The sequence below is a fragment of the Enhydra lutris genome, unplaced genomic scaffold (genome assembly GCF_002288905.1).
Source record: "Enhydra lutris kenyoni isolate GAN:26980312 unplaced genomic scaffold, ASM228890v2 scaffoldscaffold112, whole genome shotgun sequence".
Lineage (NCBI taxonomy): Eukaryota > Metazoa > Chordata > Mammalia > Carnivora > Mustelidae > Enhydra > Enhydra lutris.
Window position 1 is genome coordinate 603,578 of NW_019154196.1, and position 14,378 is coordinate 617,955.

A 14,378-nucleotide genomic window follows, 5' to 3' on the forward strand; every position below is an offset into this window, starting at 1 on the left:
CTTTTTGTGTCTTCTTCTATTTCTTTCATGAGTGTTCTGTAGTTCCTTGAGTACAGATCCTTTACCTCTTTGGTTAGGTTTATTCCCAGGTATCTTATGGTTCTTAGTGCTATAGTAAATGGAATTAATTCTCTAACTTCCTTTTCTGTATTTTCATTGTTAGTGTATAAGAAAGCCACTGATTTCTGTATATTGACTTTGTATCCTGCCACGTTGCTGAATTGTTGTATGAGTTCTAGTAGTTTGGGGGTGGAGTCTTTCGGGTTTTCCATATAAAGAATCACGTCATCTGCAAAGAGAGAGAGTTTGACTTCCTCATTGCCAAATTGGATACCTTTTATTTCTCTTTGTTGTCTGAGGGCTGTTGCTAGGACATCTAATGCTATGTTGAACAAGAGTGGTAAGAGTGGGCATCCTTGTTGTGTTCCTGATGTCAACGGGAAGGCTGCAAGCTTTTTCCCATTGAGGATTATATTTGCTGTGGGTGTTTCATAGATAGATTTTATGATATATATTTTTAATAATTTATTTTACAGATTTATTACTACTTAGTGTTAAATCATAACAATATACAGAGAAATCATTGTCTCATTATCGATCTCAAAACCCAACTTACAGTATATAGAATCTTAAAATCTGAAAAAGGGGAAAATGTAGGACGAAATTACTATTACCTTTTGGAGAGAAAAATTGCTCCATACACAGAGAGAATTAAATTTAGAGTCTTATTTACACATATACAGAGAATTGACCACTGTTGATTAAAGACAATTCAGTAACGAATGTTATATTATAGAATTATTTGAACATAATATAAAATAATCTATTTCTTGTAAGTAATGGACAGATTTATTCAACAAGAGATTAAGGAAATGGTACTTAATTACACTAAAATTGTAAAAATTAATCTAGTAAAAGGCATCATGGTCAAAATTAACACAATGATACAGACTGAAAGAGGATAATCTACACACTTAAAACAAACAAAACAACAGAATCTAAAATGTTTAAGAAATTTCTACATATCATTAAAGAGACCTCACTTTAACTAAATTCAGGGAAATGAGATTTGTGAGGTTGGGTGAGACTGGTGGTGGGTATTATGGAGGGCACATATTGCATAGAGCACTGGGTGTGGTACATAAACAATGAATTCTGGAGCACTGAAAATAAATAAAAATTAAAACAAAACAAACAAACCAAATCAATAAAGTACCAATCTGTAAAATAGAATAGCAAAATTTCAGAGGCTGAATAATATTAAATGGTGCAATGAATGTGGACATGTAATTTTTTTCTAAATTGTCACTTGTAATATAATTGGGTTTGGCATCTTTGGGTACAATATACTAGTATCAGCTAATTTATATTTAAGATTCATGGTCATTAATACAAAAATAAATTCTCAGGATTATCAGGATAATGAAAATAATGCAAATAACTTCAAATTTGCTTTGACTTATGAATAACAGATTCTCCAAAGTACGTGCCTTAACCACAAAATTAAAAAAAAATTCTTATCTTTAATAAAATGCTTAGATTTAAGAAGTTTGTGATAGAAGATAAAACTTAAGCATTTCTTAATAAATCTTAGGTTAAATAAAATAAACAAGTGATGACATCTTCAAGCCATCTTCAAATGATATTGTTTTCAAGCCATAGAATTAAAAACCAGGTAATACTGTAATAAATAAGTTAATTTAAATAATGACTTCAAATAGGTATTTTCATGTATGGAAATGTGATAAATATTAAATACCATTATAAATCACTGTAGAAAGAGGGTCGAATGCAACACAAAATTTTGTGAAAATTGGAATATCTATGTAACAACATGAAATTATACTATTATTTTGCTTTTTTAAAAAAGAATTTTATTTATTTATTTGACAGGGAGAGAGATCACAAGTAGGCAGAGTGACAGGCAGAGAGAGAGGAGGAAGCAGGCTCCCTCCTGAGCAGAGAACCCAACACAGTGCTTGATCCCAGGACCCTGGGATCATGACCTGAGCTGAAGGCAGAGGCTTTAAACCACCGAGCCACCGAGGGACCCCTATTATTTTGCTTTTACAAGAGATACATTAATGACTTTTAAGGCAATTTATTGAGGAGGATATCTGAATGGCCAGTAAATATATCAGAAATCTACCCATATCAGTAAAAACAAAATAAGAATGAGAAATCTTTTCTCAAAAACAGGTTCACAAAAGTTTTTCTTTTTTAAGATTTGTTTTATTTACTTTAGAAAGAGAGAAAAAGAGCATAAGTAGGGGCAGGGGCAGAAGGAGCGGGACAGAGAGAATCTCAAGCAGACTTCCCCAGTGTGCAAGGAGCCTCACATGGGGTTCAATCCCTGGACCCTGAGAACATGAGCCAAAATCAGGAGCCAGCCACTTAAAAATCAACTGAACCATCCAGGAACCTTTATGTTCATAAAAGTTAAAAACAGCAGCAACAACAACACCCCCCAAAGAAAAGTAACAAACGATTTTGACAATGTAGTAAAAGAAAATGTTCTTTCTGTTTGCATCGTTAGTGAAAATAAAAAATCCTACAAAATTTTCTTGCATACAATTGGATTGTATTTTTGAAAGCACAGACATTTTCCTTCTAGGATATTGTTTCTATTCTATATAACTCTTAGTTGGAGAACATCATTAACAAAATGAAGGATTACTTAGAAGCTGAGGTCAATATTAAATGAGCAGTAGATTCATAGGGAAGTAATGGTTCAGAACTGGACATGATAAATATTAGATGCATAAGTAATGTCAAAACAACATTAAAGTACAGGCACTTGATAGCATTTGGAATTTAGAAAAAATATTAAATGAGGATAAACAGAGGCAGTGATCATAAATGTGAACCAAATAAAATGAGAAGGAGAAGTTTGAAAATTTGGTGGACTCTAATTATCCATGGAGGAAAAATTAATGAAACACAAAATATTTGGAGATAATGACAAGATAAGCAGTACCAGAATCTGAAGAGAGTAACCACAAATAACAAGTGCTCAAATAAGAAAAAGAAAAGAAATTAAAATTGTGTTGAAATCTATAGTGTAGAAATCTTAAATCAAATGACTCCACAAATGAAACTACTTGAATAATCAGTTTGGAAATAATTAGTGAAATTTAAGAGGTTTAGAGGTAATAAAAAACAAATCTCAATGAGTATTTATCTCTATTCATTTTATTTTTGAGTCAGAAAACCAACTGCCTCTTTGTCACTTAATGTTGTGGAGTAAGTAGTGAAATATTTTGAAATTATGAAAATAATTTTAAAAGGAGATTGCAAATGGAGTTATTAATATATGAATGAGCTAAGAGATACAGGGTGACAAGTGGAGGGGGTATACTTCTAATCTAGAAAGAAACTGCATTTTATTTTGTTCTCAAACATTAATAAGATTCACATTTTCAAAATAACTAATTTTATATGAGGCCTTAGGAGAAAAAACAGGTAATAACATACATTACTATAATTAAAGACTAGGGACTAGATAACCTGGAGGGATTGAAAGTTGAAATCACAGATAACTTAGCAAAACATATTACTAGGTTTTCTAGGATTTCTCTAGAAATTTAAATGTTTTCAGTTGCTTAGTAAGTAGTTCCATGTCTCCCTAGAGACATCTAGAAAGTAAGTCAAGGAGGATGGTATATATTTAGAACTCTATTTCAAAGTTCAGTAAGCTGGAACTAGATGTCCTTCAAAAGCTACATAGTAGAAGTGTTGTTACGTTGAAGTCCTCCAAATAGAGAGGTAATTTTCCATGTTGACCTGCAATTTATATTTTTATACTATCTGTAAAACTATGTAATATATTTCTTATATTTAGTACAGGGGATTGTAAATGTTAAATAATAACTGCAATGATGCAAAGAAAATAAAGACAGTATTTAGAGCAATAAAATATATGCTAGTTATAGACCTTTGCAAGACTCCAGTGGATCTACCCTATTCATGTTTTCAGTCACTTATGGGAATCTTACGGATTCCACCTGTACGCAAACATCTATTTTTTACTCATTCCATGAAAATTAAACATACACTTTACCATTAAGAAACAATAATCTAGTAAGGAAGACAGAATATTAAAAAATAAATTGCAGGAGAGTAACAGTGGAACTTACCGAAAGTCTAAAAAAAGTGATATAAGACATGTGCAAAAAAGGTAATTCAGATCTAATGAACATACATTGAATGACACTTTAATGAGGAATTCATAAAAATTAATACATTCTAACTTACAACAACTCTCTGAGGCAGCAGGAGGATAAAACAATCTCAGAGAGGTTAATTAACTTGCCTGACGACACAAGAGTTAGTGATCAAGATTTCAAACTCATGTTTTTCTGATCTTAAGGTCCACAATATTAGCTTTTTATATGGAACAGAGTTAGATGCCACACATCTTCTGTAAATTTATTTATTTATTTTAAATTTTTAAATCAATTTTATTCCTTCATATAACACCCAGTGCTCCATGCAACATGTGCAGGACTTGCTGTCTACAGAATGAAGAAAGAAACATAAGAAAGATGCATGTGTGTTGAAACTTGAAGGACAAATATGATATTATTTACAAGGGCATAGGATTGTGAAACAGGAAATACATTATTTTTTAAGATTTTAAAAATTATTTATTTATTTATTTATTTATTTATTTTAGACAGAGAGATCGTAAGCAAGAGGGGAGGGTAGAGGGAGAAGCAGACTTTCCACTGAGCAGGAAGCCTGTTCCAAGACTGGATCCCAGGACCGTGGGATCATGACCTGAGTTGAAAGCAGACATTTAATAAACTGAGCCACCCAGGTGCCCAGAAGGAAGACATCCTGAGTAATAAAAAACTCCTGAGTAGGGATCTACCTTCAGATTTATGTGTTGTATCTTTGGGATTTGAATTTAGAAATGTGTGGAATTGATATTGGGAAATGGAGAACACATTGATTGAAATAAAGACTTGAATGACTCCGCAAACCTCACAAACAAGATCAATAAGAAGATACTGCAGAAAATTTGAGCCACTTAACACTTTTGAGAAAAAGAATTATATAATCCAATGGTCCTTTGGGGAAAACCCAAAAAGATTGTGTTGAATGACTGGAAAATAGAAAAACAGAATTTGTTCATAATGTCAGTGGTATAGACGCAATTTTTTTTTCTCAGGTACTGATGGACTTTTTCAAAAGCTATCGGCAATCTTTTTTCTGAGAAGTGATTTACTCTTCTATCAGGAGACAAGGGGAGTTTTAAGTATAACATAAGTGTCAAATTCTTGCATCTGGTGGTGGGATTACAATGGTCATTCCTTGAATGTTGCACGTTTAGCAGAGAAGTAGGCCCAGTGACCCTTATCTGCATTAAATCAATAATCTCTTTTTTTTTCTCTCCCCTGTTCCTCTCAGCTTCTCTTCAGTCTAAGATTTTTTTTTTCCTTTATTATTCACTGACTTTCAGTATTCTATTGTGTGCGGTCTTAGCTAACATGACTCCCCTCATCTTCTGTGTCTATCCTGCTTCCTTTAATTTCCTTTTTAATCTGTATGTATGAAAAATATCTGTAAGTATAAGTATAAAAAACTGTTTAGCTACCATTATGTTGTATATTTTTCAAGATATTTTTGACAAACAATGACTTTTTTTCCAAAATATGAGGATTTGATGATAATTTATGATGTTAATAAGGTTGTGAGGAAATTATTATACAACATATATAGAGATATAACATGCATTATATTCATAAGTGCTTAGCTCTAACATCTATACTGAGCTATTATATATTATGTACATAAAAGAGAATGTATTCTTCTGAATATCCTATAACTGGGACTTTGTTTATGAAAGCTTCAACTGGAGAAGTCTGAGTTTACTGCTTGGAAATAAGTGCCTCAACAACCATAAAGTGGTGTTCACTCTAGTTTCCTGTGAGAGGGCAGTAAAGAGAATGAGAGTTTGTAGTGTGGTTTCAACAAAAATTTAGGTAATGCAATACAACATAATAACATAAAATTCCTGTATCCTTTTGTTCATGTTCAGGTTGAAGCTATTAAAAAAAAAAAAAAAACTGGAATGATTGAAGAACTATACAGGCCCTATCTCTCCACTTACTAAATTAAGTATTTCATTGCTCTGTTGATAAATAGCAATTCATAACTGTGTCTCATAAATAGAAACTACCTAGTCTTGATTAGTCCTACTGTCTCCACACTGCTATTCTTCAGTGGGGTTCTAATATGGACTAAATGAAGTGGTGATCTTGCTTATGTGAAGAGACTGTGAAGAGGTGTAGGACTAAAATAGATCAGAGTTGTTAGTGCATATGGATGGTAAAATAAAGTTATGATCAGAAACAGGGATGGCAAATGAGACCTAATTATAGAGTCATTTACTCTCATTTATTAATAAAGTAGTCAAGGGCAGCAGAGTACTAAAGGATTATAACACCTTAAGCAATTTATCTTTTATAAGCTACTCCAAAGAAATTTGATATATGGGTTTGAAAATAAAATAAACTAAATGATGGCAGCAACATTTTAGTTACTCCAATGATTCCATCTGTGTCATAGGATTGACCCTAATTAAGTAGAAAGATAAATAAGAAGACAATTAGATATGGAAAAAAAGGCACATAGCCCATGGAGTTTCTCAGACTCTGTAGCTTTCTTGGAATTCCTAATCTTCTAATTTAAAGACTAGTTAATTGTATAATTTTGGTCCACCCTGAAAGAGCCAATGAATCTGGCATTCTGTGTATAATTGAAGGATGCAGACCAATTGCTTAAAATCATACCTAGTAGGGAAAAAAATGACCAGAGATCTGTTAGAATTAAATTAATCACACTACTTGAGGCGGGAGGGTGGTAAGGCTTCTAAGATTAATATAAGCAGCCCACAAAGTCTTTTATCCTTCTGATGCTTGTCTGCCTTCCCCCAGACCAGCAATCCATTTCCACAGCCACAACATAATGTTTAGTAGATCACCCAGGCCAGCACACAACACAGGACTCTTAAACCAACCAACCCCTTTTTGCAGGAGAGGAAATGCTAGAGCAGAAAGGAAGACATCTGAACCCCAATATAAAAATCACAATGATTTCTTTTAAAATATGCCTTGATTCATTATCTATTGAATATGATCATTAAATCTCTGCTTTCATTTAATCTACATCCTAATGAAGAAAAACAAACAAAAGTCAGATAAATTAGTTTGGTGTGAGATGGGAGAAAGAATAAGAAGAATAAAAACAAAACAATATTTAGTGAGAGGCCATAAAGGCTTTATGAAGCAGAAAGCATTTAGATAAGAGCCTGAAAGTATTAAGAAATTGGTCTAAGGAATAGGCAATGATCAGAAAGAACAGCTAGCAGAAACAAACTGGGTTAGAGCATACCAAGTGTGTTCCAGAAATGAGGAGGCCAGTGTGGCTGGTGGTAAATGAGCCAAGAAGTTGGTAGGAACAAAGAGATTAAGGTAGGAGTGTGATAAGTTCCATTTTGAGCACACAGAAGATAAAATGCTCTATTATTTATGTGAAATCCAGGCAAAAAAAAAATCAGGCAAAATATACTTTAGAGATAGATATTAAACTATATATTGCATGTGAGGGGTGAGGAACTATGAAAGAATATGAGGAAATCTTTTGGAAAAAAATCTGTATTTTCATCTGAGTGGTAGACACATAGGTTCAAACATGTATCAAATTTCATCCATGGTATACTTAAGATGAGTTCAGTCAACTCACCTTTCTATATGTATGTTCACTTCCATAAGAAGTTTGTACAAATATCAGGAGACAACATAATTGTAAGCCACCCCCAATAAAATTAATACATATATTTACTGATGAAGTTAAAATATAAAAAATAAGTATGCAGCAATATTTTTATGCCATAGACATTTATTTCATTATTAATTCATTTAAAACATTTTATATACTTTGACAATGTATAAAAGGACGAGTTTTCTTTAATAATTTAGCAGCAGAAGAGCAAAACAAAACCAAAAAAATTTAGCAACAAGGAACATGTTGTAATCAGATTTATTTATAACATACAATACTTTATGTAACATAAAATATTATATATGTAATGTATGCATTCCTTCCCTATGAGAGAACTATATATATGTTGGTTAAAAAATTTTGAGTTCATTGAAAAATCAGTGATATTAATTTCAACATTTTTCACTTATTTTGCATGCCACATGTTTATTATTTTTGAATATATTTTATTTTTTTAATAATTTATATATATATTTATTAATATGCAATGTATTACTTGTTTCAGGGGTACAGGTCTGTGATTCGTTGGTCTTACACAATTTACAGTACTCACCATATAGCACATACTTTCCTCAATGTCCATTGCCCAGCTACCCCATCTCTCCCTCCCCCCTCCACTTCAGGAACCCTTAGTTTGTTTCCTAAGATTAAGAGTCTCTTATGGTTTTTCTCCCTCTGGTTTTGTCTTGTTTAATTTTTTGTCTCTTCCCCAATGATCCTCTGCCTTGTTTCTTAAATTCCACATATCAGTGAGATTGTATGATAATTGTTCTTCTCTGATTGGCTTATTTCACTTAGCACAATACCCTCTAGTTCCATCCACTTTGTTGCAAATGGCAAGATTTCTATTTGTTGAAGGCTGCATAATATCCCTTTTTGTGTATATATAGATATAGATGATATAGATACAGTTATAGATATCTAGAAACTACATCTTCCTTATCCATTCTTCTGTTGATGGGCATTATGCTCATTCAATAGTCTGGCTATTGTGGACATTGCTGCTATATACATTGGGGTGCACGTGCCCCTTCAGGTCACTACATTTTTCTCTTTGTGGTAAATACCCAGTAGTGCAATTTCTGGGTCCTAGAGTAGCTCTATTTTCACTTTTTGAGGAAAATACATACTGTTTTCCAGAGTGGCTGAACCAGCTTGCATTCCCACCAACAGTGTAGGAGGGTTCCTCTTCCTCTGCTTCCTTATCAACATATATCGTTTCCTGGCTTGTCAATTTATTTTAAGTCTAAATGGGAACTTTTAGGAGCACCTACGTGGCTCAGTTGGTTAAGCATCTGCCTTTGGCTCAGGTCATGATTCCAGGATCCTGACATTTGTTCTGAAGGGAGCCTATTTCTCCTTCTAATTGCTGTTTATGTTCTCCCTCACTCTCTGTCTCCTTCTCTCAAATAAATGAATAACAAAATAAATAAGTGAAATCTTAAAAAATAATAAAAGGGCTCTTTTAGTGGTATTAGCCAACAGAATTGTTTTTGCTAGACATTAATACAAAACAGGAAACTGGTCCCTTCACTTCTCTCCATTCCTATGGTCTAGACCATTAAAGCTTTAAGTTCTAAATCAAACCCTAAGTTATTAAAGTTCCACTTAAAGTTAAAAAATTTACAAAACAAGTAAAACAATGAATAGTAAAATCATGTTTTAAATCACAGTTTTTGACAAATAAAATGTACATTTTTAGTAAATGTGGCAGAACCACATGGAAAGATTTCATTTCCCAAATATTCAAACTAAAACATCAAGCACACTTCTTTAAATGATTCCCAGAGGTGATAAGGCCCACACAAATAGAAAGAAAGGAAGCATTTTCCTTGATCATTGAAGAGAACAACAAGAGAATTTAAAAAAATTATTGTGAAGGTAGGAAATAAAAAATCTGTTGTGGCATAGGGTGAAAAAAATCTCCTGAAAAACTTTCACTAAGGAAATGAGATAGATTAATTTTATACAAAGGAAAATAGTCTAAAGATAAACTAGGAGTCAACTCTCTTTTCTTCAATAGTATTTATTTTAAAAGTGTATTAAGGAGGGCATGTATTGCATGGAGCACTGGGTGTGGTGCATAAACAATGAATCTTGGAACACAGAAAAAATTAAATAAATAAATAAATAGATAAATAAATAAATAATGTGTTACAAACTATATTCAAAGTTATGTTTTCACATTATAAATGTGATCTGATTTGTCTTAATAGCACCCTGCAATGTCAATATTCACAAATACTAAAATTTAGAGTGGAAAATGAGGCTTGGAGAAATTAATTATCTAAGATTACAGAGAAAAATCATGTTTGAGCTTTTTAACTATGCTTTTGACTATACTCTAGCTTACTTTTCCAGTAGAATGACCCATACCAGAATACCTCATGGGTATACACTGGTAATAAGTATTACATAAAGTACTTCTAACTGATGATTTCTCAATGTCTTGTGTTTACTTGGTGTTTGAGTAATCCCATCTGTTTTCCACTAGCACATGATGCCTTCTACACTTTGGTAGACAAAATTTGTATTAGTATCATAGGCTGATATGCTAAATTCAGTGGAAAATCTCAGTGACTTCTCAGCAATTCATGAGCCTTCTTGTGACTCTTAATGTATTTCTGAAGTGATAATCCACATTACACAGTTGAGTTGACTAGTTGTTAAAATTAGATTATATGTGTCTTGGAAAACCTATGTTCTAATGATGAAACTTATTATGTGTGTTATCTACATTTACTTTTTTAAAATCACATTGAGTTAACAATAAACTTTAATATTCCTATTTTATAAACTAAAAAAAAATATGCTCAGAGAAATACTTTTTCCATATGTAGAAATGTAGGTGTGGTGACTTAAGCTAGAAGTCCTTAATATTTCCATGTCAGTCTTTACCATTTCACATGTTGTATTCTCTACAATGAATATATTTATCATGGAATGGGAGAATCAGACCTTCAATTCGGAATTCATCTTATTGGGAATCTTCAATAGCAGCTCCATTCACATCATCCTCTTCTCTCTGGTCTTGGGCATCTTCACAGTGGCCTTCATTGGTAATACTGTCATGATTCTCCTCATCTACCTGGACAACCAGCTTTACACACCCATGTATTTCCTCCTCAGTCAACTATCCCTCATGGACCTCATGCTCACCTGCACCACTGTACCCAAGATGGCTTTCAATTACTTGTCTGGAAGGAAGTCCATCTCTCTGGTGGGTTGTGGAGCCCAGATATTCTTATACATATCCCTGCTTGGAGCAGAATGTTTCCTGTTGGCTACCATGGCCTATGACCGTTATGTAGCCATTTGTCACCCATTACGATACTCAGTTCTCATGAACCAGAAAATCTGTTGTATTATGGTTGTTTCTTCCTGGATTGTTGGGTTTCTTGATGGTATAATTGTCATTACAGTTGCACTGTCCTTCCCATATTGTGGTGCCCGAGAAATACCCCACTTTTTCTGTGATGTCCCTGCCCTTCTCACTCTCTCATGCACGAATACATTACTATTTGAAAGACTAATGTTTATTTGTTGTGTAATTATGCTTCTCTTTCCTGTGGCAGTAATCATTGCTTCCTATGTTCGTGTTATTATGACTGTCATTCACATGGCATCTGGAGAGGGTCGCCAAAAAGCTTTTGCTACCTGTTCCTCCCACCTCATGGTGGTAGGAATGTACTATGGAGCAGCTATGTTTATATATATGCGGCCTGTTTCTGATCATTCCCCCACCCAGGACAAGATCCTTACTCCCATGCTAAACCCCCTCATCTACAGCCTCCGCAACAAAGAAGTGGCCAGAGCATTCATGAAGGTGCTAGGAAAGAGCAAGTCTGGAGAGCAAATTACCTAATTAACTTTTTTTTTTTAAATCTTCTTTGCTTTACATTGAAATTTATGTATTCAACTATTACAATTCAGCATCCAATATTTACCTATCTTTGTATCAATAGTTTTATAGATAAGCACACAACAGTTAGAAAGTGAAAAACTGTCCACATGCATTTTTGTTCAAATATTGTATTTCTTTTGTTATGGAAACTCCAAAGTATGGTTATAAGTAAATATTTGCTGTAAGATAATAGGCACAATGTATAGTCTGTCTTATGCAGTACCAGCTAATAACAGAGATATAGTTGCCAATCACAACACCACATAACACTATAGTAATACAGGGCACTGATAAACTTAAAAAAAATATGTAGTAATTTTACATTTGGCCAATCAAAACATTCTCCAGAGTCCAATATCATACCTTGGATAGATCATTTTTTAAAGTGAAAAACTAACAATTATATACCAAGTTATAGATTTATAAGATTATTATAAAAATTAATAAACTTTGCCTAGATAGGGAAAAGCAGCATCAGATTGATGATTAGGTATATTGAATCTACCTTATGATGGACACTGTCCTCCTTCAGGATATCAGAAGATTAGGGAAATCCTATTTATTTCATTTTTCTACAGACATAAGCCTTTTACATGGGAGACCTAAATGTGATTCTTCAAAGTATTTTCATGTTTAAATGTCTTAATCATTATAGGGGTTGTGTACTCTAATTAGTACATGGAAATGTGGAAAATTTGTATTAATTTAGTTAATTAATTTACTTACTAAATTAATTAATTAAAGTAATTAAATTAAATCAAATTAATTTCCACTAAATATGGAATATATGTACTATAATTAGTACATGGAAATGTGGTCAATTTTATAAATAGAACAGTTTAGGTTTCTGAAATCTGTTTTTTTTTTAAATAAACCACATGTCATGTGTGACATCTCTGTAGATAGTGATGTAATATTTATATGAAATGTAGTGCAATTCTGGGGATTCTTTGGTTTTATGAAGAACAACCACTATCTGAATTTTAACTATTTTCTTAAAATTCTATTATTTTGAAACTGAATGAAATGAAACTGAATTACCTTTTCATTCTGTGTAACAAATGAGCACAAACTCAGCAGCTTTAAATAACAACTCTTGATTAAGCCCCAGTATACATAGGTAGGAATTCTGGCATGGTTGACCTGGGTATTCTGCTTAAGGTATCATAAGGTGGCAATCCAGGTGTTGGCTGAATCTGCAGTTACATCTGAGGCTCAGGGTCATCTTTCAAGCTCACAGTGCTGTTGAAATAATTCATTTCTTTGCACCCAAAAAACTCATTATCTTACTTTTTCAAGGCCAGCAGGAGAGTCTGTCCCCTAAGGAAAATCCTAAGTCCTCTTTTAAAGGTCTACCAACTAGTTAAGACAAACCAACTCAAGATAATCTACCTTAGATAACTTGAAGTCATTTGATTTGGGTTCTAAATTACATTGGTTCACTCACTTCACTCTCTTCTTATAGAATAACCTAATCATAGGAGCAATGTCAGGAGAAATATATCATATACACCCACATAACTTTCAGACACCTACTTATAAAAAGCATAACAAGGTAGTTACAATAATTCTTCCTGTCAGTGTTGTGAGAACTTTGGTTATGTCCTAATGATTGACTGAATTATTTAACTTCTGGAAATTATTTTTTGGAGTCTACTGCTTGTTCTAGAGTAAAAGGCTAGACATCCAAAAGTGTCTGGTGTTGAGTCTTGAGTAGGGAAATTGTCTTAAAGTTCCCCCTTTTACCTGCTGTAAGGAAGTCTTGGAAGAGCCACCTGAAGAGGCCCTCTGATAAATAGAATTAATAATTAAAGTGCCACCAGGGCTAGGAAAGGAAATATATAATAGCATGACTAGCCAATGTGTCCTGAGTCCTTGACTGCAACTCCCACTAAGTCTGCAATGCATTGGCTGTGCACCAAGTCTGGCGTGAGAAGGGAAGATTTTCCTCTTTAATGTGCTTTGTGTAATCATTTACCTTAAATACAGATTTACTATTATTAAGAAAACATTTCACATCCTATATCATTGACTGATTTGGGAGTTAGTTGAAGTTGGAGCAGGAAAGGGATAAACTATCTGCTGTAAATTGGGAGGACATTAAGGGTGATTATCTGAAGTACCATTTATCACTTCATTTTTCCCACTAATGATATTTTTTATTTAAAAACAAATCAACTAGTGAATTATTAAACATGACATCTAATTAAACATAATAAAATATTTAAATTAAAATAAAAAATATAACAAGACTTCTAGGAAGAATACAATATGATCTAAAGCCATATATTCTCATAAGTCTATAAAATTAAAATTTTGTGTATTCAGATGAACCCCACCAAGTTTGATAGGGATAGGAAGTGAAGGTTTCCATTACAGTAAAATCCTCATGATAATCATGTAGATTTATAATTTACATAGAGCTTAAGGGTAACATTTTTATACCTTAATTTTTCTTGTAAAATGTATATGCAGTATTGAGGAAAATAAGTGTTTTTTATTCCTTGGTAAAACTGTGAGTTGCTCTATTCTTTCATGAAAGCAATTTAGTCTTATTCATCTAGATATGTAATTTTATGTAGCTTTGGACAAATATTTTCTAAGTTAAGATGTTATCTTTAGTAATTAGCAGTCAAATATTGATACATAAGTAAGGAAAGGAGAAAAAAGTATAAACAATATATAT

The 14,378-nt window shown here is 32.9% G+C and overlaps 1 protein-coding gene across 1 annotated transcript; it reads left to right on the forward strand.

Annotated features, from left to right (window-relative positions):
* The first annotated feature begins 10,726 nt into the window (after positions 1-10,726).
* LOC111139640 (olfactory receptor 2M2-like) lies at positions 10,727-11,653 on the forward strand. Its single transcript, XM_022491969.1, has one exon. It carries the CDS (start codon positions 10,727-10,729, stop codon positions 11,651-11,653), a length of 927 nt encoding a protein of 308 aa, XP_022347677.1.
* The last annotated feature ends 2,725 nt before the right edge of the window (positions 11,654-14,378 follow it).

Excerpts from the sequence above, each read along its gene's own strand:
- LOC111139640 (XM_022491969.1), top strand. The coding sequence starts at position 10,727 with ATGGAATGGGAGAATCAGACCTTCAATTCGGAATTCATCTTATTGGGA.